At 41.5% G+C, this 25,192-nt stretch overlaps 2 protein-coding genes across 3 annotated transcripts in view; both read right to left on the reverse strand.

Moving 5' to 3' along the window:
* The window catches only part of NLRC5 (NLR family CARD domain containing 5), a 227,302-nt gene that overhangs the window by 6,844 nt on the left and 195,266 nt on the right, over positions 1-25,192 (reverse strand). The gene's annotated exons all lie outside the window — the stretch shown is intronic.
* The window catches only part of RSPRY1 (ring finger and SPRY domain containing 1), a 43,931-nt gene that overhangs the window by 3,843 nt on the left and 14,896 nt on the right, over positions 1-25,192 (reverse strand). For both annotated transcript variants that reach the window (XM_086689374.1, XM_025920724.2), the window contains exons 3-14: positions 21,486-21,538; positions 20,690-20,802; positions 19,263-19,389; positions 18,143-18,201; positions 16,177-16,243; positions 15,415-15,546; positions 13,865-13,980; positions 12,563-12,706; positions 7,851-7,962; positions 6,412-6,514; positions 5,922-6,074; positions 872-976 (exon numbers count right to left, since the gene is read on the reverse strand). In XM_086689374.1, the coding sequence (XP_086545500.1) occupies positions 872-976; positions 5,922-6,074; positions 6,412-6,514; positions 7,851-7,962; positions 12,563-12,706; positions 13,865-13,980; positions 15,415-15,546; positions 16,177-16,243; positions 18,143-18,201; positions 19,263-19,389; positions 20,690-20,802; positions 21,486-21,538 (1,284 nt within the window). The remainder of the gene's footprint in view (positions 1-871; positions 977-5,921; positions 6,075-6,411; positions 6,515-7,850; positions 7,963-12,562; positions 12,707-13,864; positions 13,981-15,414; positions 15,547-16,176; positions 16,244-18,142; positions 18,202-19,262; positions 19,390-20,689; positions 20,803-21,485; positions 21,539-25,192) is intronic.

Consider the following 25,192-nt stretch of genomic DNA (forward strand, 5'->3'; position numbering starts at 1 on the left):
CAACTTGGCTGCATGGGAGGAAGGTGCTGCCTTCTCAATGGTTAGAGGGTTAAGTAGCTAGTAAATGAGGAGGCCCTAAAAATAAAACTAAAAGGGATTTCCCAAGAGGATCGTAAGTAGTATTAGGCCTTTTACATTTTGTAAAACTGTATTAAAATATAGTACTGAGTAAACAAGATAAAAACAGAGGCCTTCCATCAAACAGCTTCTTCTATTTCAGGTACTTTCTGGAAGACAGCCATGAACTGTCTGGCAAACTCGAATTTCCCAGCCCACTTTGTATATAATAAACCTTAAAGAACAGCTATGGAACTGGTAACATTGTGTGGGGTACAAGGGTAGACAGCCCAAGACGGGCTGCAAAGACACACAGATTATTCTGAGCTGAAAACAATCAAGGTCCAAAAGACTCAGGAAGAAACTTTGACCTCCCTGCAACTGCCTAAAAAGAATTTAAATAGAGGACCTGTTACCAGGAAGAGAGTTATTAATAAGAGATTCCTCTTTACCTAAGAAACATATCTGCACAACGGGGCAACCTTTGTTTTCCAAACATCCCCTCTGCTTCCTGCTAAGGGCTTTCCTTCCCTTTTTACCCCCAGACCCCTACCCCCTTCCTTAACTGAGGACGACATGCATACCTCATTTTGCCTGTCTTTGGAATTTCATGTCTGTGTGGATTCCCCATGTGCACGTAACTACATTTGATTCTCTCCTGTTAATCTGTATCATATATATTTAATTCTTAGTCCAGTTAGAAGAACCCTGGACAGAGGAAAGTTTCTTCCTCTCTGATAACCATAAAATAATTCAAGAATAGGATGATTGCCTAATGTAATACAAAAAAGAAGAAATGAGCAAACCCTCTTACCTGTGTCCACATGGCTTCAACTGTGTGTCTGCTACTTCGTCACAACACAGGGAGCAGCAGTTTTCCCGGATGCTGACTTGCTTCAACAGAGCAAGACGCCGGTGCCTGAGGAGAAAGTGTAGTTTACAACTTATTTGGTCAACAAATCAATGGGCCTATGAGCAGTGATGCATATGAAATGCTGTGAAAATGCTCTGTCCGTGTGAAGTATGCTACGCACTCCTTAAGCTTTGTTTAGGAAGGTTTGCACACACGCATCTCATTTCAACCTGACAGTGATTTTCTACAGTAGAGAATGACACAGATGTGATCAATCCCATTTTATAGGCAAAGAACCAGTTCATGGAAGTGATCTGCATAAGGTCAACACATGGGAAACAGATTCAGGAATCCAATGCCAACCTTTTGGTTCTCAGACTAGTACTCTTTGTTTTACCAGCAAATTTTCACCTTTGAGTCACACAGCTCTGAGAGTCTGATGAAAAGCAGCGGAGTCTTTCCCAAGAAAAATGCACACACACAAGTTTCTATACAGTCTCAGGTGCTTATGACAGGCCAGCACAGACTCTTCTGGAAGTCCACACACCTCAGGTTAGAATCCTTGCATGACACTTCCACTCAGTTTGAAACGGAAAAGTGGACAGGCAGAACTGCTTTGCTAAAAGTGCAGCCCTGACAGCCAGGGGGCAAGAGAAACATGAAACATTCATTCTATTCACTTCAGGCCTTACCATGTGACAGACACTGGCCTGAGCCTGGAGACTCAGCAGTGAAGAGAGGACTAAAAACATATATGCCTGCCTTCAGAGAGCTTACACTCCAGTGAAGGGAGACAGAAAGAAACCAGGTAAAAAAATATATAGAATTTTAAGCGCTGATGAGCAGTATGAAGAAAAATAAAGCAGGGAGAAGAGTAAAGGCAGTGTGTATACGAGGAGCAGGGAGGTACAATTTCAAATATGACAGCCAAGGAAGATCCCACTAAGGTGACATTTAAGATATGAAGGGAGCGAGGGATTGAGTCTTGTGGATATCTGGAGAGACACCATTTGTGATATTACGATTTATAATAAATACATATTTGGTCTTCGTCTGGGTTCTTGGCACAGAGGTCCTAAAACCTTGGGAATTCTCTAAGAGATGAGAGCAATAGATGTCTTTTGCTATGTTAATTAGGCAGCTTTGAAAAGCCCCTAGGTAACCTAAGTTTGGGGCTGGCTGCCAGGGGAACCAACACTGTAATCAGTGAGCTGGAACTTTCATTCCTCCCCTCACCTCCCAGGGGGGCAGAGGGGCTGGAGATTGAATGTACTCACTAATGACCAATGTTCTCATCAACTATGCCTCTGTAATAAGCCACCAGAGAAACCCCTAAGGGGACCGTTTGAAAATCTTCAAGGTTGGTGAACATGTGGAGGTTTGGGGAGATGGTACACTCACAGGTCATGGAGGCTGCTTCCCACCTGCCTGTCCTCTGCACTGCTTCCACCTGTCCCTGGATTAAATCCTTTTATAATAAACTGGTAGTCAGTCTAGCAAAGAAACTACTTTCCTAAGTTCTGTGAGCCACTCTAGCAGGTTATTCAAACCTGATGAGGGGGATCATGGGAACCTTCAATTTACAGCCAGTCAGCCAGAAGCAAATATAGAAACCTGAACTTGCGACTGGCATTTAAAGTCGGGGTAGAGGGCAGCCTTGTAGGAATGAGACCTTAACTTGTGGGACCTGACACTGTCTGTCTCCAGTCAGGCAGTGTCGGAATTGAGTTAATTGCTTGGTGGTGTTGGAAAACACACACTGGCCCATTCTAGCAGCAAGAACAGCAAGTGCAAAGGCCCTGAGGCTATAATAGATCTGGTATGTTTCAGGAGCAGCAAGGAGGCCAGGGTGGCTGAATAAGGAGCATGAACAAGTGGGAGAGGGTAAGTAGGAGGTAAAGTCAGAGAAGTAATAAAGGAAGGAAGGGGACAAATCATGTAGAACCTGGAAGGTTACTGTAAGGATTTAAGCTTTTATCTTAAGTGAAACGAGAAGCTACTAGAGTCTTGTGAGCAGAGAAGGGCATGATCTGATTTAAGTTGTAACAAAATCATTCTGGAGGCTGTGTTGAATAGACTGAAGGGGGTCTAGGTAGGAACAGGGAGACTAGCTAAAGGAAAAAAAAAAAAAGGCAGCTTGGACGATGGTAGCAGGAGTGAGGGTGACAAGCTGTAGTTGCATGTGGGATATATTCCGAAGGCACAGCCCACAGTATTTTCTGAGTAGGATGTAGGAATGGTGGAAAGTAAGGTGTCAAAGAACCTCTAGGATTATGGCCAGGGGACCTGGAATGACAACGGGGCTCAGACAAAGGAAGACAGTAGTTCCCCTCCAACCCTGTATGTGACTAGGTTCGCCATATAGTCTGTTTTTCTTTTGTGTGTATAATAAAAAGGTTAAGAAGGAGAAAGAAAAAAAAAGAGTGAATAAATGAATGAGAATTAGAGACAGAGAGTATATAGAGCAATTTACAAAATCCCAGATAGTAACAGGGCCATGATCTCTTACCATGAAGCCAGAAAGGAATATATTCCAGTGAATAAACAAACACAAGCCGAATATAAGCTTTTGGAACACAGGCTGAAAATATTAACAGCATAGGAAATGGTCTCAGGCACATTCACACCTAATGCCACAATGAGGTGCAACTGAGATGTTAAAGAGGTTTCTGTGCCATGGAGGACGCCACTCAATGAGCCTCCAGCAACTCCCGTGTTGGTGTCACTGTCAGAGACAGTGCAACGTAAGATGCCCTAACCTGGAACTCTGCTCTTACTCAAGGCAGGCTGCATCTGGGTGCTGACCTGACAGGGTACTGAGTACTTGGAAGCTGCCCGTAAAAGGAGACTTTTGAACAGCTGGTACCTATTGCCATCTGACTTTCACAAAGCTTAATTCTGCAGGGGGCGGTCCTCTAAATGCTGTTGCCGTTTTTAACTAAGGCCAGCCTCCAGGGGAACTCCTGGAGCCTGCCCTCACTTTTCAGGGTATACGTCACAAGGCAGGCTTAGTGATGGGCCGCTTCCAGTGAGACAGGCTAAATTAAAAAGGAATGAGGTATGACAGACAAGAGAGGTATTACTTCAGACTTTCACTAAATTCAAGAGGAATTTAAAGTTCATAATCTGTGTCAGGCACCAACACAAGTTGAAGGGAAGTTCTAGGAATGAACCTCAGGTCCCTGAGCTGGTATGTAAGGGGCCCTTCTGTTCTTGTGATGTTACGGAGATTCTGCCATAGCAGGCAATGCTGCTGGGTCACTCTGTGACCTTTTCTGGTTCGTTTGCAAATTGTTGAGCCGCTCTTCAGGCTTGAGACACTACGTCCAAGGTGAAGCATGGCCTAGAAGGGCTGTTTATAGGCCTGCTTTTTGAGCCAAAACAGGAGCTAGGATTATAACATTATGTTACATATACCTTCCGGGGCATGACAGCCCAACACTGACCGCACCATGGCCAGTGTGATCTCTGTCATTGATATAATACATGTGGCAAGAATCCCCTTCCCCACAGGGATCTAGAAAACTGCTCTGTTAAAAAATGATAAGCTTTGGTTCGTATTGTGAAACAAGCTTCCAGTTCAGATCATTACCAGGAAGCAGCTTGAGTCTTTCTCAGCTTAAGGAACAGACCACGTTCATCTCATAAGAAAGAAAAGCAGATACTCTTCCAAGGAGATAACTAATGTCTATCACACTTTTCGGCAAAGAAGGGCTGTGGAATTTTATGCAAGATGGCATTCACTGTCCTAATAGCTGTAGAACAGTGCTGGCAGTGCAACAGTATGTTTCTGGAGCGCCTGGTTGGCTCAGTCGGTTGAGCGTCCAACTTTGGCTCAGGTCATAATCTCATGCCTCATGGGTTCGAGCCCTCCATCGGGCTCTGTGCTGACAGCTCAGAGCCTGGAGCCTGCTTCAGATTCTGTGTCTCCCTCTCTTTCTGCCCGCCCCCTGCTTCATGCTCTCTGTCTCTCAAAAATAAAGAAATGTTAAAAAAAAAAAAAAAAAAAGACCGGGGCGCCTGGGTGGCGCAGTCGGTTAAGCGTCCGACTTCAGCCAGGTCACGATCTCGCGGTCCGTGAGTTCGAGCCCCGCGTCAGGCTCTGGGCTGATGGCTCAGAGCCTGGAGCCTGTTTCCGATTCTGTGTCTCCCTCTCTCTCTGCCCCTCCCCCGTTCATGCTCTGTCTCTCTCTGTCCCAAAAATAAATAAACATTGAAAAAAAAAAAATTTAAAAAAAAAAAAAAAAAAAAAAAAAAGAGAGAGAGAGAGAGAAGTATGTGTCAACAAACTCCAAAGTTAAAAGCATATCTGCTAAAAAATGTATTTGATTTCCTAATATTTAAGATTTTTCATTGACATTTAGGTAAAGTTAGTTTGCAGTTGTTTTGTGTGTTTGTGCATGTGTTATATTGCCTGGTTTTTATACCGATATTATTTAGCTCATAAAAATTATTTGGAAGTGCTCTTTCTTTCTGGTTCTGAAACATTTTAAATAGTGATATTTAAATAGTTATCTTTTATTTAAAAATGTGGTGAAGGGTGCCTGAGTGGCTCAGTCAGTTAAGTGTCCAACTTCTGCTCAGGTCACGATCTCGAAGTTCATGAGTTTGAGCCCTGTGCCGGGTTCTGTGCCGACAGCTCAGAACCTGGAGCCTGCTTCGGATTCTGTGTCTCCTTTTCTCTCTGCCCCTCCCCCACTCGTACTCTGTCTCCATCTCCAAAAATAAATAAAAACATTAAAAAAAAAATGTGGTGGAAATCTCCTGTGAAATCACCCAGGTCTGGTGTGTTTTGGGGGACATATCTCTTACTTCATTTCAATTAATTTTGTGATAATAACTGGTTAGTTTATATCTCTTCCGGGATTTGTTTGAGTAATTTATATTTCCTAGGAGGTCATCCATTTTTTTCAGGTCTTCAAAATTATTTGTAAAAAGTCTTTCAGGAACTGTTTCAGCTTCTTATGAGATGCACGTGAAAGTCTACAGGTAGTCTAAGCAGATTCCTTACCTTGGCAAAATGATTTTCTCTTCAGCTGTGAGGAAGGCGTAGTCATTAAAAGTGCTAAATTTCATAGATGGTGGATATTTGAATGGTTTCGCTCCAAAATTGAACTCACATTGTTGATATGACATGAAACTAGCTGCAGCAAAAAATCCAGATCTACAAGTAAGAAGGAGTATAGAGGTCAACAGAATTCATGAAAACAAAGTAAAGCTCATACATGGAAGTGGTTTTTAGACATTATCCCCTACTAGAAAGGAAGGGTAATGGATTCTGTTTACTAACCTAGACAGGACTGTGACCCTGACAATGTCCTAACCTCATCTTCTTATATTAAGCTTCAGGATGGTTATAGATATGATCAAATGGGTCCTTAATTACTCTAAATAAAATGATTTCTCATCACAACTGACTACATAAATGGACAAGGTCTTTTTCTGGAGAAAAGTGAATTCCATGCATCTACTCAAATTTTTGACTGAGGAAAGCTACTTACACAGTAGATGAAAAGACTTGCTTCTCAGGAGGCAGCTGGTTGCCATTTAAAAAGAAGATCATTTGTTTTTCATTTAGGTCTAACAGAAATCCTACTGTGTCTCCTACAGGAGAAAGTGAAACATGCTAAGGGTTAGGGTGTATACTACTACCAGGATTCTGCTCAGTGTCTCAAGGGTTTCAGTCATTGTATCAAGTCAAGTCTGCATCTGTAGCTATGTATCGACACATTCACCAGTCTTGCTTCTTCTGCAACTGGTCTAATATTTTAGACTACGATTAAGAAGAAAATGCTGCTGGGGCACTTGGGTGGCAAAAAAGAGCGCGGATTCTCTCCCTCTCTGCCCCCTGGCACACATACTCTCTCTCTCTCAAAATGAATAAATTTCACACACAAAAAAATCATGTTATTTAATAACCTGGAAAGCTGTTCAAGGCATAGGAGTGAGACAATAACAAAAAATACATACACCAAATTTTAAGTGTTTAAAAAAAAAATCTCTGGATGGAGGAATTATAAGGGATTTTCATTTTACTCCTTTCCCCTATTTCCCAAATTTTTATGCTAAACATATTACTTCAGTAATCTTTTTTAAAATTATTAGAAAACAAAAATGAGACAGTCTTTGCAGACAGTGCCTCTTTTTTTTTTTTTTTTCTTAAGTTTTTATTTATTTATTTTGAGAGAGAGCATGAGCAGGGGAGGGGCAGAGACCGAGAGGGAGAGACAGAGAGACAGAATCCCAAGCAGGCTCCATGCTGTTAGCATGGATCCCAGCACGGGGCTCGACCTCACGAACTGTGAGATCATGACCTGAACCGAAATCAAAAGTCAGACACTTAACCGACTGAGCCACCCAGGTGCCCTCAACTCATCCTTAAAAGCTGCTCTAGTGGGGCCCAGAATATGGCCACTGAATAGTGCCTATTCCATAGCCACCTGGCCTCTAAAAATATCCTCATTTTGCTGGCATTACAATATCAGTGTCCTCAATATCTCCCTGAATGCTTTGATTCAAAGCATGTATCTAGAGGGGCGGCTGGCTGGCTCAGTTGGTGGAGCGAGTGACTCCTGATGTTGGGGTTGTGAGTTCAAGCCCCAGTTATGTATAGAGATTACTTAAAAATAAAATCTCAACAAAGAAAAAAAAAAAGCATATACCCAGAGAGAAAACTAGAATTCATATTAATCTTATCATTTTCCCCACTCAATTAAGAATTCTATAGTCTGAAATGCTTTTGCAAAAGGAAGGGCTCTACCAGAGGTGAACTTATCAGAACGCTGTTTACATCCATGAGGGGGAATACAAAGGCTCATATCCCTTTTCATATCACATCTTCTTCCATTAAAACATTTTTAGGCCCAACATAATAGATGCCTTCATCATAACCAGATGTCTGGACCCAGTCGATAAATTCATGACAGAGAGGAACGGGTACCTTCTTTCCAGCACGGGTGTAGATGAGGCTTACTCCTGGCATTGTACCAAATCAGCTGCCGGCAGCCGTCGTAGGCACAGGAGTATTCGTCGTCCCCAATGCCATAGCCTTCCTGGAGGGAGACAGGGCCCAGAAGATTAGCAAGGCTCTGCCTGCTGCGTTCTGAGAAAAGACGGTGTGTCTTTTGTAACCATAGACCTGGTGGCTGGAATTTTAAGCTTTCCAGATGAAGGGAGCCTATGGTTCTTAGAAGATACCAAAATGCTGACCCGGAAGCCTGGCTCTCCATGACTGGATAATGACCTCACCAACAAATTTGTTAGTTCTTTTAATTCTCATGAGCCACCATAAGGCTGATGGCATCCTGCTCCACTTTAAGAGGAGATAAAGGCTCAGAGAGGTCAACCACATCACCCAAAGACAAATCATTACTAAGAAAGCCACGTTTGGACCTTGGACTCTTCTTATCCTAAGAATGGTGTGCTTTCTACTTCACTGTGGCTGGGAAAACAACTTTCTTGCATGTAGTAGACTTCAAAACAACCACATACACGGAGATTTCAAAACTGGACACAAGAAAAAGGTTATAGTGGACAGTCAGCTAATAGCTATTCAGAGGTGGGCTCAACTCGAGCATCATACAAGTCCTCGGCAGCTTCTTTTATTTCTTATTGCCTTTTAATTATTTCACAATTATTTTATTGTTAAAAGGGTGGATGGGATCTTAAATTATTTTAAGTGCTTATGAAAAAATAGAACAAACAGAAGAAGCATGCAGATCAGACAACTGCTATCTTTAAAGGTTCATGGTGAAAGATTCTTAGTGGGCCAAATCCAAGTAAGATTTCAGGTCCTTGGTGATGTTCTGCTTGTTCTCTGGAATAAACAATGCAGTGAAGAGATCGACGGGAGAAAAGGCTCGAACATATTCCTTGACTACTTGGGACTACAATATACTGAATTCTCATGAGTGTTCTCCAAGTGAGGCTTCTGAACCAGCTGTTCTGAATGCACTATTCAGATTATTCAAGAGTCAAATGAACTTTCATCTACCTGTCTTTAGGCAGAGAAGAAATTCATCAGTTGACTAGAAAGAATACCTCGCTATCCCTCCTTTCCAAGCCTGAACAAGGAAAAATGGTTTTTTATTTTATGCGTGTTAGTCATAGGCAAAAGGCAAGCAATTCACTTTCTAATGTACTACCAAGTCCTCTGTGGAACAATGTGAAGACATTCCTAGAAGATTTCTAGCCACAAGAGTTGGTTAAGATCAGACTTTTACCATGCAATGTCTTCCATGCCAGGATGAATTTCACTGGAGAGTGGCACTGTGGGACAAAGGTGGAACTGTAATAATTTCAACCAGAGCTCAACATCTACAGGCTAAGAAGTAGGTACTTCTACCAAGCAGAGATCACTTGGAAAAATCCCTTTGAGTTGACATCTCTGAGAGCGAGCTAGATGCCCTACACCCTCTGTCAACCTGAAAACATTCCCAGCAGGACTGTGGTTTCCAGCTGAGACAGATAAATGGGAGAACAGGGTAGCTAGCTTAGTACTTGGAGTAATAATTTTGATATGCTTGTTTATGGTCATGTATATTTTAGTAACGGAAACATTACTGAAAACAAAAAGTTTAATCCATAGCTTGCCATTCAGGAAATATTTTGAATTCTTTCCCCTTTTTTTTCTGCTGTCCAGCATCCCAACCCCTTCCTGTTTTAGGGAATTTAATGAAGATACAATGTCCTGCCTCCCGCTCAGGAGTTGGAGGGGTAGGATGTAACCTAGGCTTGGCCAGCTGGATCCGTCCAGCAGACACCTAGTGTGGTAGGAGTGACCCACACGGAGGAATGGTTAGGACTGGTTTGTGGCAGAAATGTTGGCACCTTAGCGCCTAAAACACTGGCTGTTGTACTTCTTGTCTCTTGGCTCTCTGATGTTGCCTTGGTGCCTGTCTAGTTCCCAAACTCCTCAACAGCCTGGGAGTTCCCAATAGGCTTCCGAGTTATTCCCCTTTTCTGTTTCAGAAAGCAGACTCATTTTCTCCAAGGGACGAGGCTACTCCAGGGGAAGGAGCATGGGTTATCTTGACCAGGGTCTCGATTCTTCTTGGAGTGATTCTAGCACTTGGAGGCCAGGTGACTTCGGGTAAGTTTCTAAATTCATTTGTCTGAACCTCACTCTCATCTTTAAATGAGAGAATAATACCTTCCCAAACTCTCAAAAAGATTAGAGATAGTACGCGAAAGTATGGTAGATGCTCATGAAAAGGCAAAAGTTATTTCAGATAACTCAAAATGCACCCTTAAAAACTTGTTTCACCCAAACCCCCATAAAAATACACAAGACCAACTATTCTGTAGGTGACCTGAACAAGAACTGTCCTTAAGCTTCTCATTTTAATGAGAGCCCAACACTTTTATCATCCTTTCAAAACTGAAGCCCAAGCAGTAAGAGTTAAAAGAAGAGGCACTGTGGATTGACTTCAAGTCATTAGAGACTGGGTGTATCCTAGGGATGACTTATTTCATAAAACCACACCCCGTCTGTACAGGCCAAAAAAAAAAAAGAAAAAAAATCAGAATTACCAGAACGTCCGTTTGAAGCAAAGTTGTAAGTATGGCAACATGATTAAAATCCAATCAACAAGTACTTAGATCAGGAAAAAAAATGTTTTTTGATTAAAAAAAATTTTTTTTAATTTATTTATTTTGAGAGAAGGAGAGAGAGCACACACACTGGGGAGGGGCAAAGAGATGGGGAGAGACAGAGAATCCCAAGCAGGTTCTGCACTGTCAGCACAGAACTCGAGACACAGGACTCGAATTCATGAACCATAAGATCATAACCTGAGCCAAAACCAAAGAGGTGGATGCTTAACAGACTGAGCCACCCCGGCACCCCTGGTTTTGATTTTTAAAGGAAGAAATTAAAAGTCTGTCAAGCAATTTAGAGGATAGGAAAACAGCATTTTAAGGATCTTAATTTGAGGAGCCAAAGTTTCTGCAATGATATGGCAGAAATTAGTGGCAGCCTCACTGGTAAATAATAAAAAAATTTTAATATTAAAAAAAATTTACAGTATCGAGAATTAGATATACTACACATAGACTCATGGGCGGCGGCGGGGGGGGGGGGGGGAGGTGTGGTGGTGGTGCTGCTGCCAAATGACGAGAAACAAGTATTGTCCTAGAGCTTCCTCCCTAGAGATTTCCATCTTTCTTCTAGTTCTGGAACAACTTTTTTTACACCCAAATGAGGAACCTAGCTAATTCTCTGAGATTCTTTCCATTTTCAAATGCAAAGAAGATGACTCTTATAGAACAGGAAGGAGCCTGAATTCTAGTCCAATATTCTTTAGGTCCTCCCAGTCTCCAATTGTCATATGTGAAATGGATGTGGTGGCAGTACAGACTGCTGTGGGAGTCAGAGGAATGGCTCCAAAATGACAACGCTCTGGAAACAAACCTTTTTGCCCCCTAAGGTCTAAAAAATTGTCTTCGGGACCTCCTTTGGGTCAGATTGTCAGGATAATTGATGCTACCTGCTTTAAATCAGTGCCCAAGGTGGGAACTAAGAGACTAACCAGCACTGTTCTTCAGACCCGTGTACTTCTGACCACATGGTGCCACAATAAAGTCTCACGCATCCAGGTCCTAATTAAGGTGCTGTCAGTGAGGAGGCCCTTCATCAGAAAAAGGTCCCGACAAAAGCAACAGCAGACTGGGGTCTAGTTTTCTATCCTGGACAAGAATCTGACCTCTCCACTGACTCTCTTCCTCCAGTTGTCTCTCCAGCAAGGAGTTTAGTAAAAGGCCATGCACAATTCTAAGATGCTACACAGCCTTGCTGAAATGGTCCTCCCGAAACTATACCTATAGCAGGCAAGCAGAGTTTGGTTTTGTTGGTTCACTTCTAACACCCAACCTAGCACCTTACAGATGGGAGACTACTGTTTAAATTAGCAAAATAATCCAAAGTGTTTTCCCAGTTCAAAGGGTAAAAATCATACATCCACACAAAAGATTCCAGATCAAAACTGGATTGATTCCAAACAGCTTAAAATTGGAGAAACACAAGAAAGTCGATCAGGCTGGGCATCAGAAGGGCATAAATTGGCAAGAAATTAATATCTATAGGAAAGAGAGGAAGCCCTGCCCTCACACTCGAGCAGCGGTAGCTGAATCCTGCTTCTTCTAGTGGATTTCATCTTCCCTCTTACCTGCCAGCTTTCTACAACAAAAGATAAATACTAAATATTGAAAACAAATGTGCCTACCAATCACAAGATAAAAGTCAAGTTAAAGAAGTCAAGCCAATATTTAGTATTTTATGAAAGGAAGAGAATTCCTACAAGGTTCTTAAAGCTTAAATGCAAGGTAAAGGTCATGCTGGGTCCCAATACGAAAACCAAGCCAGCAATGTGGCTGGGGGCGGAGACACCCTACAGAGACAAAGGACACATCCAACCTGTAGGTAAAAACGAATGTGAACTTGAAACTCGAGGGGGAAAAAAGCTGACGGGCGGTTTCACTTGTGTTTCGCTTTTTCTGAATCCATTCGGCACCCCCTCTGTGAGGGATCTGGCAGCACGTGGTGCACCCCGAGGCACGATGACACTGCAAGCCTACCTGAAAAAGCCGTGTCCTCCACCCGCTCACCAAAAGCCTGCGGTTGGCCCTGTTCACACAGTTCTCTAGGGTACTCACGTGATTGAGAAATTTGCTGTCTCGCGTGGCCCAGCCGATCTGCATGACGCCAGAAGTGACCACAGTGACTTCGTAGTACCACACCCCAGCATCCACGCAGAAGGTGCAACGCACGCTTTCAAAAGAGGAAGCATCACAGCGAGCCTGGCAAAACCAAAGCGGGTCATAGTCTACCATCAATGCCTGGAGACTACCAAAGACAAGTGACCACTCAGAGGTGGAGTCTTTTTCCTTATCGAAGCTTCTGGTGGATGGTCATTTCCTTCTCTGTACATCCCCAGGTACAAAAAGTGCAAAACAGAATGAAGCACACTCTGTTTTATGGTTTTATCCCCAAGGAGTTCTAACAGGGTTGAAAGGCCTCAAAGATGGCCACAGGAAGAATTAACGAGGGCTACTGGCTTCTTTTTGAAGTACTTACAGGTATTTACCTTCACAGTGGAATCTTTTACAGATGCATTAACATGGCCTTAACCTGCACTTGTTAGGATGGAGACAGAGAAGGACATTGAAGGGTATAAGACGGGATACCCCAAGATAATCTAAAGCAGAAAACTACGGAGGCGTTTGGCAATACGCAAGATCAAAGAGCTGTCTGCAGCCACTCTTCAAACAGTTCTTTAATCTTGACATGTCTAGTGCCTTATGGTGCCTTCTTGTACAGAAGCAGCATTCACCAACGTGCACCGCAAAATCGGCAACATTTCCAACACACAGGGAAGAGGGGGAACATTAGACAGAATACAACTGGTTATGCAGGGATTTAAAAAGGAAGGGCTTCTTTAGGAAACACTAGTCTTTGTACCTTTAGCTGAATAAAATGGCAGAGATTGAAAACAGACATATTTACATCAAATTTTCTATAGAGAACAAACAATTGCTGGAGGGGAGGTGGGTGGAGGGATGGGTTAAATGGGTGATGGACATTAAGGAGGGCACTGGTTGTGATGAGCATTGGGCGTTGTATGTAAGTGATGCATCACTAAATTATACACCCGAAACTAATCTTTACACTGTATGTTAACTGGAATTTAAAGAAAACTTGAAACTACAAAAAAAAAAAATCAAATTGTCAAAAAATATTATAGTGCTTACTTACTATGAGTATAGCACGTGTGGGATATAAAAGACTAAGTAATATCCCAAACACCTTCTGTCTGCCAGTTCTACCTCTAAACACTCCTGGAGTATGAAATGAACTTCCATCTATTCTGCAAAAAATTGCTTTTTTGTTCAGAACCAGGGTGTGAAAATGAGACCAAGATTTCTTCCCCCTGAATGTTCCATCCATGAAAGCTTTACCTCCAAGCCATGAGGCGAGATCTTCAGGTACTCGCTGACATCGTTGCTATTCAGCATGGCCCTAATGCTATTCAAGTCCACTTTCTCATAGGTCAGCTGCCTACTGTCTTTTAAAACTGCAAAAGAAAAAGTGGTCATGTTTCTAAGGCAGGCTGTTGTGGGGAAAAAGCTAGTGTCATCACTGGCTGCCATTCTAGTTAAGGGGAGGTGCTCAGAAATGGCAGAATTGGTAGGGAGACTTAAAGACCTTGGCTCTGGTGCTGCACGACCACGTGAGGATCAATTAAGCAAAAGTTAGGACAGGCTAGGACAGCACTGTGAGGTTCATGCTTCTGCTCTCTGGATTTGTTATTTTGCATGCAACCAAAGCCAAGCTATACTTTCTAAGAACGATTCTTTCACTGGCACCACACAGGCCGTGCACAAAGCAACTCCCCACAGTGCTGTGGCAGGAGCAGGGGGTGCACACGTCCAGCCGTGCTTCTGCACAGTGCTAACTCTGGAGGGGGAGTGAGGATTAGTAGTAGGGGTAGTTTTAGTTCTAGCAGCTGTTGAAAGGGAACAAGAAAAGCTGGGAGCAACCCTCCTCATATAGGTAAGACGAGTCTTGCGTTTTGAAGAGCCAAGTTAGGATAAGGAGGACAGTAAAGACAGAGAACTCCCAGTGAGGGAAAGGCCCAGAGGCAGGAATGACTGGGGCCCGCTTATAGGACAGTGAGGAGATAGTTTGTGTCAGAAGAGTTGATTAGACACTGCTATTTTTTAAAATTTATTTTTGAGAGAGAGACAGAGACAGAGAGAACAGGGGAGGGGCAGAGAGAGAGGGAGACATAGAATCTGAAGCAGGTTCTAGGCTCCAAGCTGTTAGCACAGAGCCCAACATGAGGCTTGAATTCATGAACCGCAAGATCATGACCTAAGCCGAAGTTGGATGCTTAACTGACTGAGCCACCCAGGTGCCCCACTGCTATTTTTTTTAATGTTTACTTTTGAGAAAGAGGGAGAGAGAAAGAGAAAGAGAAAGAGAAAAAGAGAGAGAGAGAGAGAGAGAGAGAGAGAGAAAGAGAAACAGAGTCTGAGCAGGCGCATGCACGTGGGGGAGGAGTGGAGAGGAAGAGGGAGACAGAGAATCCCAAGCAGGCTCCATGCTATGAGAGCAGAGTCCGATGCTGGGCTCAAACTCATGAACCATGAGATCATGACCTGAGCTGAAATCAAGAGTTAGACGCTTAACTGACTGAGTCACCCAGGCACCCCTAGACACTGCCATTTGATTAATGGCCCTGATGCAGCAGGAAGTAGGGTATCAGTAAAAGTTTGTGAACAGAAAGAGTGCTGGAATTAGAAGCATTCCATATAATTCTTATCTAGAGGGTCCCTAGAATGTTTTTCTGCTAGAATACAGCCAAGCTACAGTATAGGACCTTATAAGGTAAGTGTCACATTCACTATTACAAAATAGTGAATTACAGAATAGTGGTCCTGTGTAAGAAATGGGTTTGGAAGGGGAAACAGGCTTTTTCCTTTTTGGAAGGACAATTGCTACTTACAGAGATTGTCTAAGCTCCACTGGGCACAGAACCCGACTTGACGTTTCAGATAATCAGGATCATCAGCCCAGGACTCCAATGTGACAAGCCGGTCACTAATACTGGATTCAGAGATAGTTAATTTATTTTCACCTGTTTGGGAAGACATAAACCTTGAATTAACCATGAAAGGGTAGGATGATTTGCTGGGCAGGTAAGGGGTGGGAAGGAGTGAGGACAGGCAATTAGAAAACTTGGAAACTAGAATAAGGACATAGCCCAGGAGCCTTGACTACTTTCTGGGAAGTAGCAATCTCATCACTAATGTTTTTTTTTCTTTTTTAGGTTTATTTATTTTGCGTCAGAGAGAGAAAGAGAGAAAGTGCAAGTGGGGGAGGGGCAGAGAGAGAGGGAGAGAGAATCCCAAGCAGGCTCAGTGCTGTCAGAGCAGAGTCTGATGCAGGGCTCAATCTCATGAATTGTGAGATCATGACCTGAGCAGAAGTTGGACACTTAACTGACTGATTCACCCAGGCACCCCTCATCATTAACTTTTTAGCTACAAAAAGTCAGTAACCATGGTCATTAAGCTTTGATTCTTAGGTGAGAAACTCTTGGCTTTTGTCCCTGTTATATCTCACTGGCCTTGAAGTGTCTACCCAAATACGGAACTTGTACCTGTTTGATGGGGCTCAAAGCATAAGCTCATCCAGTAAGTAATAAAAATAAGATTTTTAACAGCCAGTTCAGAAGATCATTAGTGCAAGAAGTCACTATACCTACTTGTCTGTGCAAACTTTTCCAGCGCAATAAGTGCAAAGAGCATGACTGTGGGGTGGGACTGTAGCTTCTGAAAGACAACAAAAGATAGAGAAACATAAAGCAAAAACATCATTTCCCTGCAGAGGCGGCGAGTTACCAATTTCTTCTTCTTACCCAATATGTGCTTGATTTTTTTGGAGCAATCAGAAGAGTTTTACTCACTTGAGTCCTTAATCCTCTGTTTGCTAATACTGCTAGTAATAAGGAACCAAGACAGAGTCTCATAAAATTGTATATTATTTTCTTGAAGCCACCGGGTTCATTTATAGATATGCAAATTTCAGAAGTATTTTGTTAAATGCACTGTGTTATTCCACTTAGTAACACTTATATTAGGGCTTTGTGAAAGAAAACCATGCGGATTCTTACATTGATTTAAGCAAGCCAAACAGAAACCTAGAATGGTAGCTAAGAATGACTTTTATTCAGAAGCCTTAAAGGAACCACACATTACTACCAGGTTCCAAAATTATAAATGATGGAATGAATACCTTATGGCTTAGTTCTCAGTCTGTTCTCTGCAAGGAAATCCACAAATGCTAATGGTAGGTGGGATAGCGCTCTTTAAATTACATTTAACTTCATATCACATGTGTTCATCATTTAAAGAAAAACCTACCTGCTTAACATCACACCTTCTCAGAGCCATCCTTTACCGCAGCTACGTTAGCAGCTTGCAAAGGAGCTCTAGAACATCAGGTGATTCCTACTCACTTCCCTGGGGCTCAAAGGTTCTGCAACTCTCATGCAACCACCAGCATGCCCTGCAGCAAAGCCTGTTCAGTACCCTGCTTCCTGCCATATCCACTCTCAATTCCTCAGTCTGGTTTTTCAGGCCCAGAGCCCTCCCCATCAGGATGTTCAGGCCTGTCCTCCTGTCTCTAAACACTGTCTCCTGAACAGACAATTCTCTGTAATATGCCAGGAGCATGGTCATTTCTATCTCTGAGCTTCTGCTGGTGATGGGCCCTTAGCCAAAACCCATTTTTCCTTCCAGTGTGCACAGTCAAATCCTAACCTATGATGTGACCTAGCTGAGATGCCACCTTCATCTGGAAGCCTGTCTCCCATGGCTCTCCTGGCCCTTACCACCACCATCTTCCACCTCCCCATCACCTTCTCAGTACTCTTATGGCACTTAGTCTGAGAGAGGGGATTTTGCCCTTGATCATGCCCTGTCATAAAACGGAGGCTGTCTTGTCCGAGTAGTTCTGTTCCCCCCGTTAACCAGGAAACTTCTTAAGGGCAAAGGACTGGTTATACTACTTTTGTATCCCCACAGGGCTTGCTTAGCATGGTGGGGTGTGTCTTAGGTACATCTCATATAAGTATTGAAAAATAAAGTCTTTCAGATTTTGAAGAAGGCCAATGCTCAGGAGGCCTGCAAAAATAACTTTAACAAATACAGACCAGTCAAGTCTGCAGTCCAGCAGTGTAAGAGATCTGACAGCACAACCTCAGCAAACCGCAAGCTTCACAGACAATAGATCAAGTACTCCACGACAACAGTTATAAGAGCAGTAGCCAGAGGGGGAGGGAAGAAGTGGAGATTTATATGCACTGGCAATCTGACCTGACAGTTTCCTGGCTTGGAATGCCATGTAATTTTGTTTCCGCTGCAGAGGTCCCTACTACCATTTGGCCGACCCTAAGGACACACACACAAAAGCCAATCATAGCAGCTATCTTAGGACTAAATTTAAAACCAGACCAACTCAGCTGCTTTTGCTTGCAATAAATTCCTAACCCGCCCTCATTTTTTTTTCTTTTTTTTGAACATAGGAGGGAATAGATAAACACTCAGGAAACACCTGCAAATAAAATTTATAACTGATTCCATTCTCTGTGCCAGTGGTTAAGCTGGCAATTTTAGAAAAATGCACAGTTGTAGATGACTAAGAATAACTGGCTTTGATGCCTCACTTACCAGACACTGTAGCAAATATTCCAGTATTCCTGGGCTAAGTAAGCCTATACTTGCAGGACCTGGACAAACATAACAAACACAAGATACAATGAAATGGGCCATATTCTTTTTCATCAGTAACTAATAACAGTAAAATTGTTTTTTAGAACTCTTTGACAAGGTACTCTCACGCACAGTGTCTTATTCAAGCCTCCTGCTCTGAGGCAGGGAATAGTACTGTTTCTATTTCACAGCTGAGCAATGGAGCCCACAGTGAAGTCACTCATTCTGGTGCATTTGGGGTGCACATGGCAGAATCGGAGGCAGTACCCACGGGTCCTGATTTGGAATCCATTGTTTCTTCCACCATACAGGATTCTAACTAGCTGAGCTCTTCACCTGCACTTTGATGCTAACTTTCCTAAAGTGGGTAATGTTCATAAATAAGTTAAATATCTGCTTCTCTTCTCAGGAACTGCTCCAATGACAGTTCCTTTTCTTCTTCTCCTACCTTGTAGGTCTCTATTATCTAGCTAAACTCTATAAAGTGCATAAATGTATATTATCTATTATATGCATAAATATATACTTCCATAATCTTTATTTATTATACTGAATGTAACCTTTTATTCTTAATTTTAAAGCAAATGAGTACAACTTTTTCTTTTAAATGTCTCTCTGGGGGCGCCTGGGTGGCTCAGTCAGTTAAGCATCCAACTTCGGCTCAGGTGATGATCTCCCAGTACGTGGGTTTGAGCCCCATGTCGGGCTCTGTGCTGACAGCTCGGAGCCTGGAGCCTGCTTCAGATTCTGTGCCCCCCTCTCTCTCTGCCCCTACCCCACTTGTGCTCTCTCTCTCTCTCTTTCTCAAAAATAAACATTTAAAAATAAATAAATGTCTCTGAAAATCCTCAAAGCTAAATTAGATTGCATTCATCTCTTTGGACTTTGAGTACTTTTTTTCCAGTTAGCTCTTGTCCCTCAGTATTAATTAAATTAAATTAAATTAAATTAAATTAAATTTTTATTTTATTTCTTTTGAGACACTCCTTTCTGATACAGGTTTGATTAAAGACCTGCAATCTTCTCCATCATGTCAAAAAAACTGAAGATCTTTCTTGGTAGAGGTTTCCAGAGTTACCTGCTAGTTTCTCAGCCAAGCAACCTAGGACTGCAGATGTGTTCCTGTGTTTAGCAGGATGACCTGAGTCCTGGCAAGCTACTTCTCCATTTAAATTGAGAATTTCAGTCAATTTCTGGAGTGCATCCTAAAAACAAAAATGTACAAGGGAATTTGGTAAATATATCATCACTTAGGTTTTTTCCTCCAGGGGAATCATTTGAGACAAAAGCTATAGCCAGTTATGAAATTAACTCAGAATGCACCTACAAAATGATACAATGCACCCAATGATATCAATGTTATTTGATCAACCTGGAAGTTTTCTTACATGAATTGCTAGATTCTACTTCATTCAAAATGTAGGGGCGCCTGGGTGGCTCAGTCGGTTAAGCGTCCGACTTCGGCTCAGGTCATGATCTCACAGTTCGTGAGTTCGAGCCCCGCGTTGGGCTCTGTGCTGACAGCTCAGAGCCTGGAGACTGCTTCAGCTTCTGTGCCTCCCTTTCTCTCTGCCCCTCCCCTGCTCATGCTCTGTCTCTCTCTGTCTCAAAAATAAACAAACATTAAAAAAAAATGTACCAGTTGTATTAAAAAAATATGCTGTTTACTCCTGAATCATTAAACAGACTAAATCCACCCAAATGCCAATATGATTGATAATAATAGGGTCTTAGTGATGTTTAAGTAAAAGGTTACTTACATTTTTTTTTTTTTTTTTTTTTTAATCAAGCAAGAACAAAGCTCACCAGAGTTTTTGAGGCAAATTATAACAGAAACCTCTCATAAGCCTAGGTAAAGGTCATTTCATCAGTGACTGGGCCAAAGGCTTTTCTCTTCTGTTCATAAGTTTTTCCATGTTGTGCCCAAATGTCTGAGGCTCAACCAAATGACAGATGCCAGCACCCAAAATTTAAAAAAAAAAACCAAAAACCCATTCCATAGAAGATATGGACTAAGGCAATGAAAGTTTGATACTTTTGTTCTATTTAAGGGAAAATCAAGGTCATACCAATCTTTAATATGTTAGAGTAAGACTCACAAGGGCTTTTAGTATAATAGCTTTTTCTCTTAATAGGAAACATTAAAGAAAACCTTTTGTTATGAGGAAATTTGTTTAGAGACAGGTAAGAAAATCAGCTCAGCAATTGAACATCGTCTTCCAACTTCAAGAAGATTGCTGTTTCAAATATAAATGTTTTAATTTTTAACATTTTAAAATTTTAAACCAAAGCTTTATAGTAAGTTAGTGATAGAAAGAGGATGTAGCACTTCATTAGAAATAAAAAAGTTTACATAATGCCCCTCAGTCAATATTCAGTCAATATTGAATGAAACAGACCACAAATGTATAAAGAGGAAATGCATTATATCAAAGGTTCTTTGTAGGCATTTATCCTGTGTTTAAGCATAGGTGACAGTTTCATTAAAGAGAAGTATTAACTTACTTTAGTGGGCAATGGACATTCATCTAGTAACAATGTTATAACAGCTGGTCCCAGTGGATCTTCCAATGGAATAACTCTAATTAAAGACTGGACAACATCCAACCATCCTTCATCTAAGAGCAAATCAATAAGATTATATGGTAGAGCCACTATTTCTAAAATGTGAAAATATATCACTTATAACACAAGGTGACTTTATATTAAAATAGAAACACTTTTGGCTTTCATCTTGTAGCTTTTAAGCAGTTAACATTTGGCATAGACAGTCATTAATTGTAGTCATCACGGTAGAACCAAAGATTCTTAATTTGCAGGAGCCTCGTGATTTGGGGGCATCTTTATTTGGAGAGAATTGAAGCTATGGTCCTGGGTTCTCAAATTATAATTAAAACAGTTTTCAGCATCTTGTTTATAACATAGGAGCGTACTGAGAAGATTAAATATCTGAAGCAGTTGGCTCTACTGTCAGAATGATACTTAGGAAATTAAGGGCCAAAAAACTACCCTTCCCATTCTGGAAGAGTTTTGGTCAAAGATCTGTCAATGCTCCCCCAAGTTCTCTTTTAATAATTTAGGTGAAATAAAACCGTTGCTGAGAGGTGCAGCTACATATTCAGGATGCAATATATAGTGATTATTAATTTTTACCTTTGGATAGGAAAACTTCTGCACACGTAACGCTTTTAATGGTCATGTGTATTAAGTACTTTTGGAATCTTTTATTTAAAAAAAGTGGTCATATTTTCCATAATTATGAATTCATTAGAAAATATTTTTTTAAAAACTTGAAAAATACCTGTTTCTGCCATTTCGTGCAATGTAATCATTGAATAGGGAGGTTCCTGATCACTGAAAAACAAATAGTTAACACATCAAACTTGAAGAAATAAGAAATGACAATTCCAAATAAAAATTCAAACTGACAGTGTGGTATAGAAAGAGAAAGAAGAAATGAACATGGAAGGTTGTGGAGAAAGAGATGGAAGAGACAACTGGAGATACATGCTGTGAGGACAAATATACACCACATGTGTTCATTTTCAAGACCAAGACCATCATCTGTGATGGCCCACAAATAAAAGGGGCGGGAAGGCATAGGCACGGACCACCACATGGCCTGGAGCAAAAGCATGGGACTAGAACTGGAGACCACAGAACTACTCAGCTTTCCTCTAGAGGCCCAATGCCAACCAAGATGAGCTAGGGAGGCCAAAATTATCTTCCTCCAACTTACCTCAAAGAAACACCAGGAAGGGAGATTACAATCTCAACTGAGGATTTATGGAAGCAAGCGCCTACATAAACGTCTTCATTTTTAAGTGTTCTTCTGGGAGATAACACTATTTGCTTAAGTTTCATAAAATGGCAGTAGAAGAAAAAGAAACCAAACTTAATCAAGGAGATATTTAATACTGTAGATGATGCTCTAAAATGGCATTATAACCAGTACTGGTTAGGTACTGGTACATACCTTGTACCTTTCCATAACAAGGGAAAATTATCATTTAAAAGATTTGCCTTAGCGGCACCTGGGTGGCTCAGTTCCTTAAGCATCAGACTCTTGACTTCAGCTCAGGTAATGATCTCATGGTTTGTGAGATCTAGCCCTGCATGGGGCTCTGAGCTGACAGCATGGAGCTTGGGATTCTCTCTCCCCCTCTCTCTGCCCCTCCCCTGAATGCGCGCACACACACTCTCTTTCTCTCTCTCAGAAGAAATAACAAATAACCGTTCAAAAGATTTGTCTTAAATGATGTAACTGACCAATTACAAATATTTCTGGAGAGCAATCCGGCAATAATGAAATTAAATGTCCCAACAATGCCAGAGAAACTATTAACATAGGTAATAGATGTGTAGGAGATTATTTGTCATAATGCTATTTGTAGGAACAAAAATTTGGAATCAATGTAAGCGACCATCACCAGATAACAGGATAACAAAAATAAGACTTTCAAACATACAAAGGAATAATCTGCAGGACTCAGAAGCAGTTGTAGCTTGACACACAGCAACATAGGTCTCAAATAATGTTGACAGAAGTTAAAAACAAAGATTTATGTATCACTTATGTAAGTTTTTAAAATCACACACAAAATACTACTATAAACTTCCTATAGAGCCACAAACATACATATGGCAGGCAGATTGGAAGAAAATAACCTTAAATTCACGAGAATGGTTACGCATTGATATTTGGTTAGTGGGTCAGGCAAAGGAGACAACAGGATTAGGGAAAAAGGAAAGAATAATAAAAATGTGGTAGAGTCAGTGACCAATGAGGACTACAACACCTCGATTCTACACAGATGCACTTTAAGGACACACACACACATCCTTACATTCAAAAAACAAGATAAACTTCTCTGTGGAACAGAAATGCAACAGAAATTCCTGGTGGGACGCAGGAGCTAAAGCTGCAGGACAATGGGGCTCACTGTCTGGAACTAGACAGAGGTGACCAGGAGCTCTATGCCTGCAGGGCAGGTAATGGGGACCAAAACCACACCTGTGCAAGGGATGGAACAGACTCAGGAAGTGAAGCTCAGATGGGGTTCCCCTCTCAGTGAAAGAAGTTGGAAGAAAGTTAGGAATGACAATCTGACCTACAACTGATATCAAGCTGCAAGTCTCCAGTGACAGAAAAGGCAAAGAAAGCCATGTAGCAGGACTCAGGCTGTGGGAATGCAGACCTGCCAATTTTAGGTTAAGTCGTAGACTGAAGGTAGATGGTGATAACAGCAAAAATGACAGGAAGAGAGACAGGATGACAGAGAGGAAGACAGAACAGACGCAGACGCAGACACACACACACACACACACACACACACACACACACACACACACAGTGAGGAAAAAACTTCCATCAGGAGGAGTCTGTAACTTAAAGTCCCAAACTATATGAGAATAATATTAATACCACTGACAATTTGAGGATAAAGTCACTACCAAAAAAAAAAAAAAAAAATGCAAATAAGAGAACTTCAAAACGACTTTAAGTATATTTAAAGTGTGTTTCCTATATAAGCCTCTCACTACAGCTTTAGAAACTGCTCCCCTCTCTCAGATCAACATCATCCTTTCCTAAGTAACAAGCAGAATAAGGGGAACAATCAATACCAATTATTCTAGAATTGTGACATCTGCATACATCCTTTTAGGTATATTCTTACCAAGTCCATCAGTCCTATCTTCCACGGTTAGTTTTAACAGCCTTATAAACTTTATAGGTATGAAATTCTTCTCCTTTAGTAGTTTCTGAAAAACAAGCTACAGTGACTATGTTTGTAACTGTCTGAACGCTGTTTGGCCATTAGCTTCTCGAACAGGTCCCGTCACACTTGCTCTACATCTGCCTTATTTGCTCCTTCTCAGAAGAGTTATAGCTATAATTTGGTATAAGCAGGTTTACGGTAAAGATGACCCTATTACTCAAATGTACGCTATTTGCCTCAGGTTAGTGAATTAGTTGCTTCATCAACAAGTTCACTTATAATGTGTAATATTTTCTAAAAGATTGGAGATAAATCTCCTACTCTGCTTCCATACTGTCTTAATCACTTTCTTAAAAAATACGGCAAAGCCTATTCTGTACTTCTCGAATGGGCTTAAATAACACTGCTTGTGGTTTCCTTATTTGGGAAGGGAAACTTTTCATTATAATTTTATAGTATGTTTTAAATGTCACCATGCAGAGAGGCACCTGGGTGGCTCAATCAGTTAAGCGTCGACTCTTGATTTTAGCTCAAGTCATGACCTCACAGGGTTGTGAGATGGAGCCTTGTGTGTGTGCACCCCACCCCCACCCCCCAGGTGCAGGTCTACTTAAGATTCTCTCTCCCTGTGCTCCTGTCCTGCTCACGCGCTTGCATGTGCTGTCTCTCAAAAACAACACAAAACAAACAAAAAAAAACAGGCACCATGAAGAAACTTTAAATAAGTTTCTAGCTTCTTGACTGAGTTTGAGGGATGTAAATGGCATAGATTTATACTCAATAAATATTTTCTACAAACATATGAGCATTAAAATTCATAAAATTAACAACAAAACAAGAGGTGTTGGTGAGGATGCAGAGAAAGGGAAACCTTCTTGCACTGCTGGTGGGAATGCAAACTGATGCAGCCGCTCTGGAAAGAAGTGTGGAGATTCCTCAAAAAACTAAAAACAGAACTATGACCCAGCAATTGCACTATTAGGTATTTACCTAAAGGATACAAAAATACAGATTCCAAGGGGGTACGTGCAACCCAATGCTTCTAGCAGCATTATCAACAATAGCCAAATTATGGAGACAGCCCAAATGTCCCTTGACTGTTGAATGAATAAAGATGTATATATACAATGGAATATTGCTCAGCCATCAAAAAAAAAAATAATCTTGCCACTTGCAATGACGTGGATGGAGCTAGAATATATTATGCTAAGTGAAGAAAGTCAATCAGAGAAAGAAAAATACATGATTTCACTCATGTGTAATATAAGAAATAAAACAGATGGATATA

The sequence above is a fragment of the Puma concolor genome, chromosome E2 (assembly GCF_028749965.1).
Source record: "Puma concolor isolate L17-30 chromosome E2, mPumCon1.1.hap2, whole genome shotgun sequence".
In the NCBI taxonomy this organism is placed as follows: domain Eukaryota; kingdom Metazoa; phylum Chordata; class Mammalia; order Carnivora; family Felidae; genus Puma; species Puma concolor.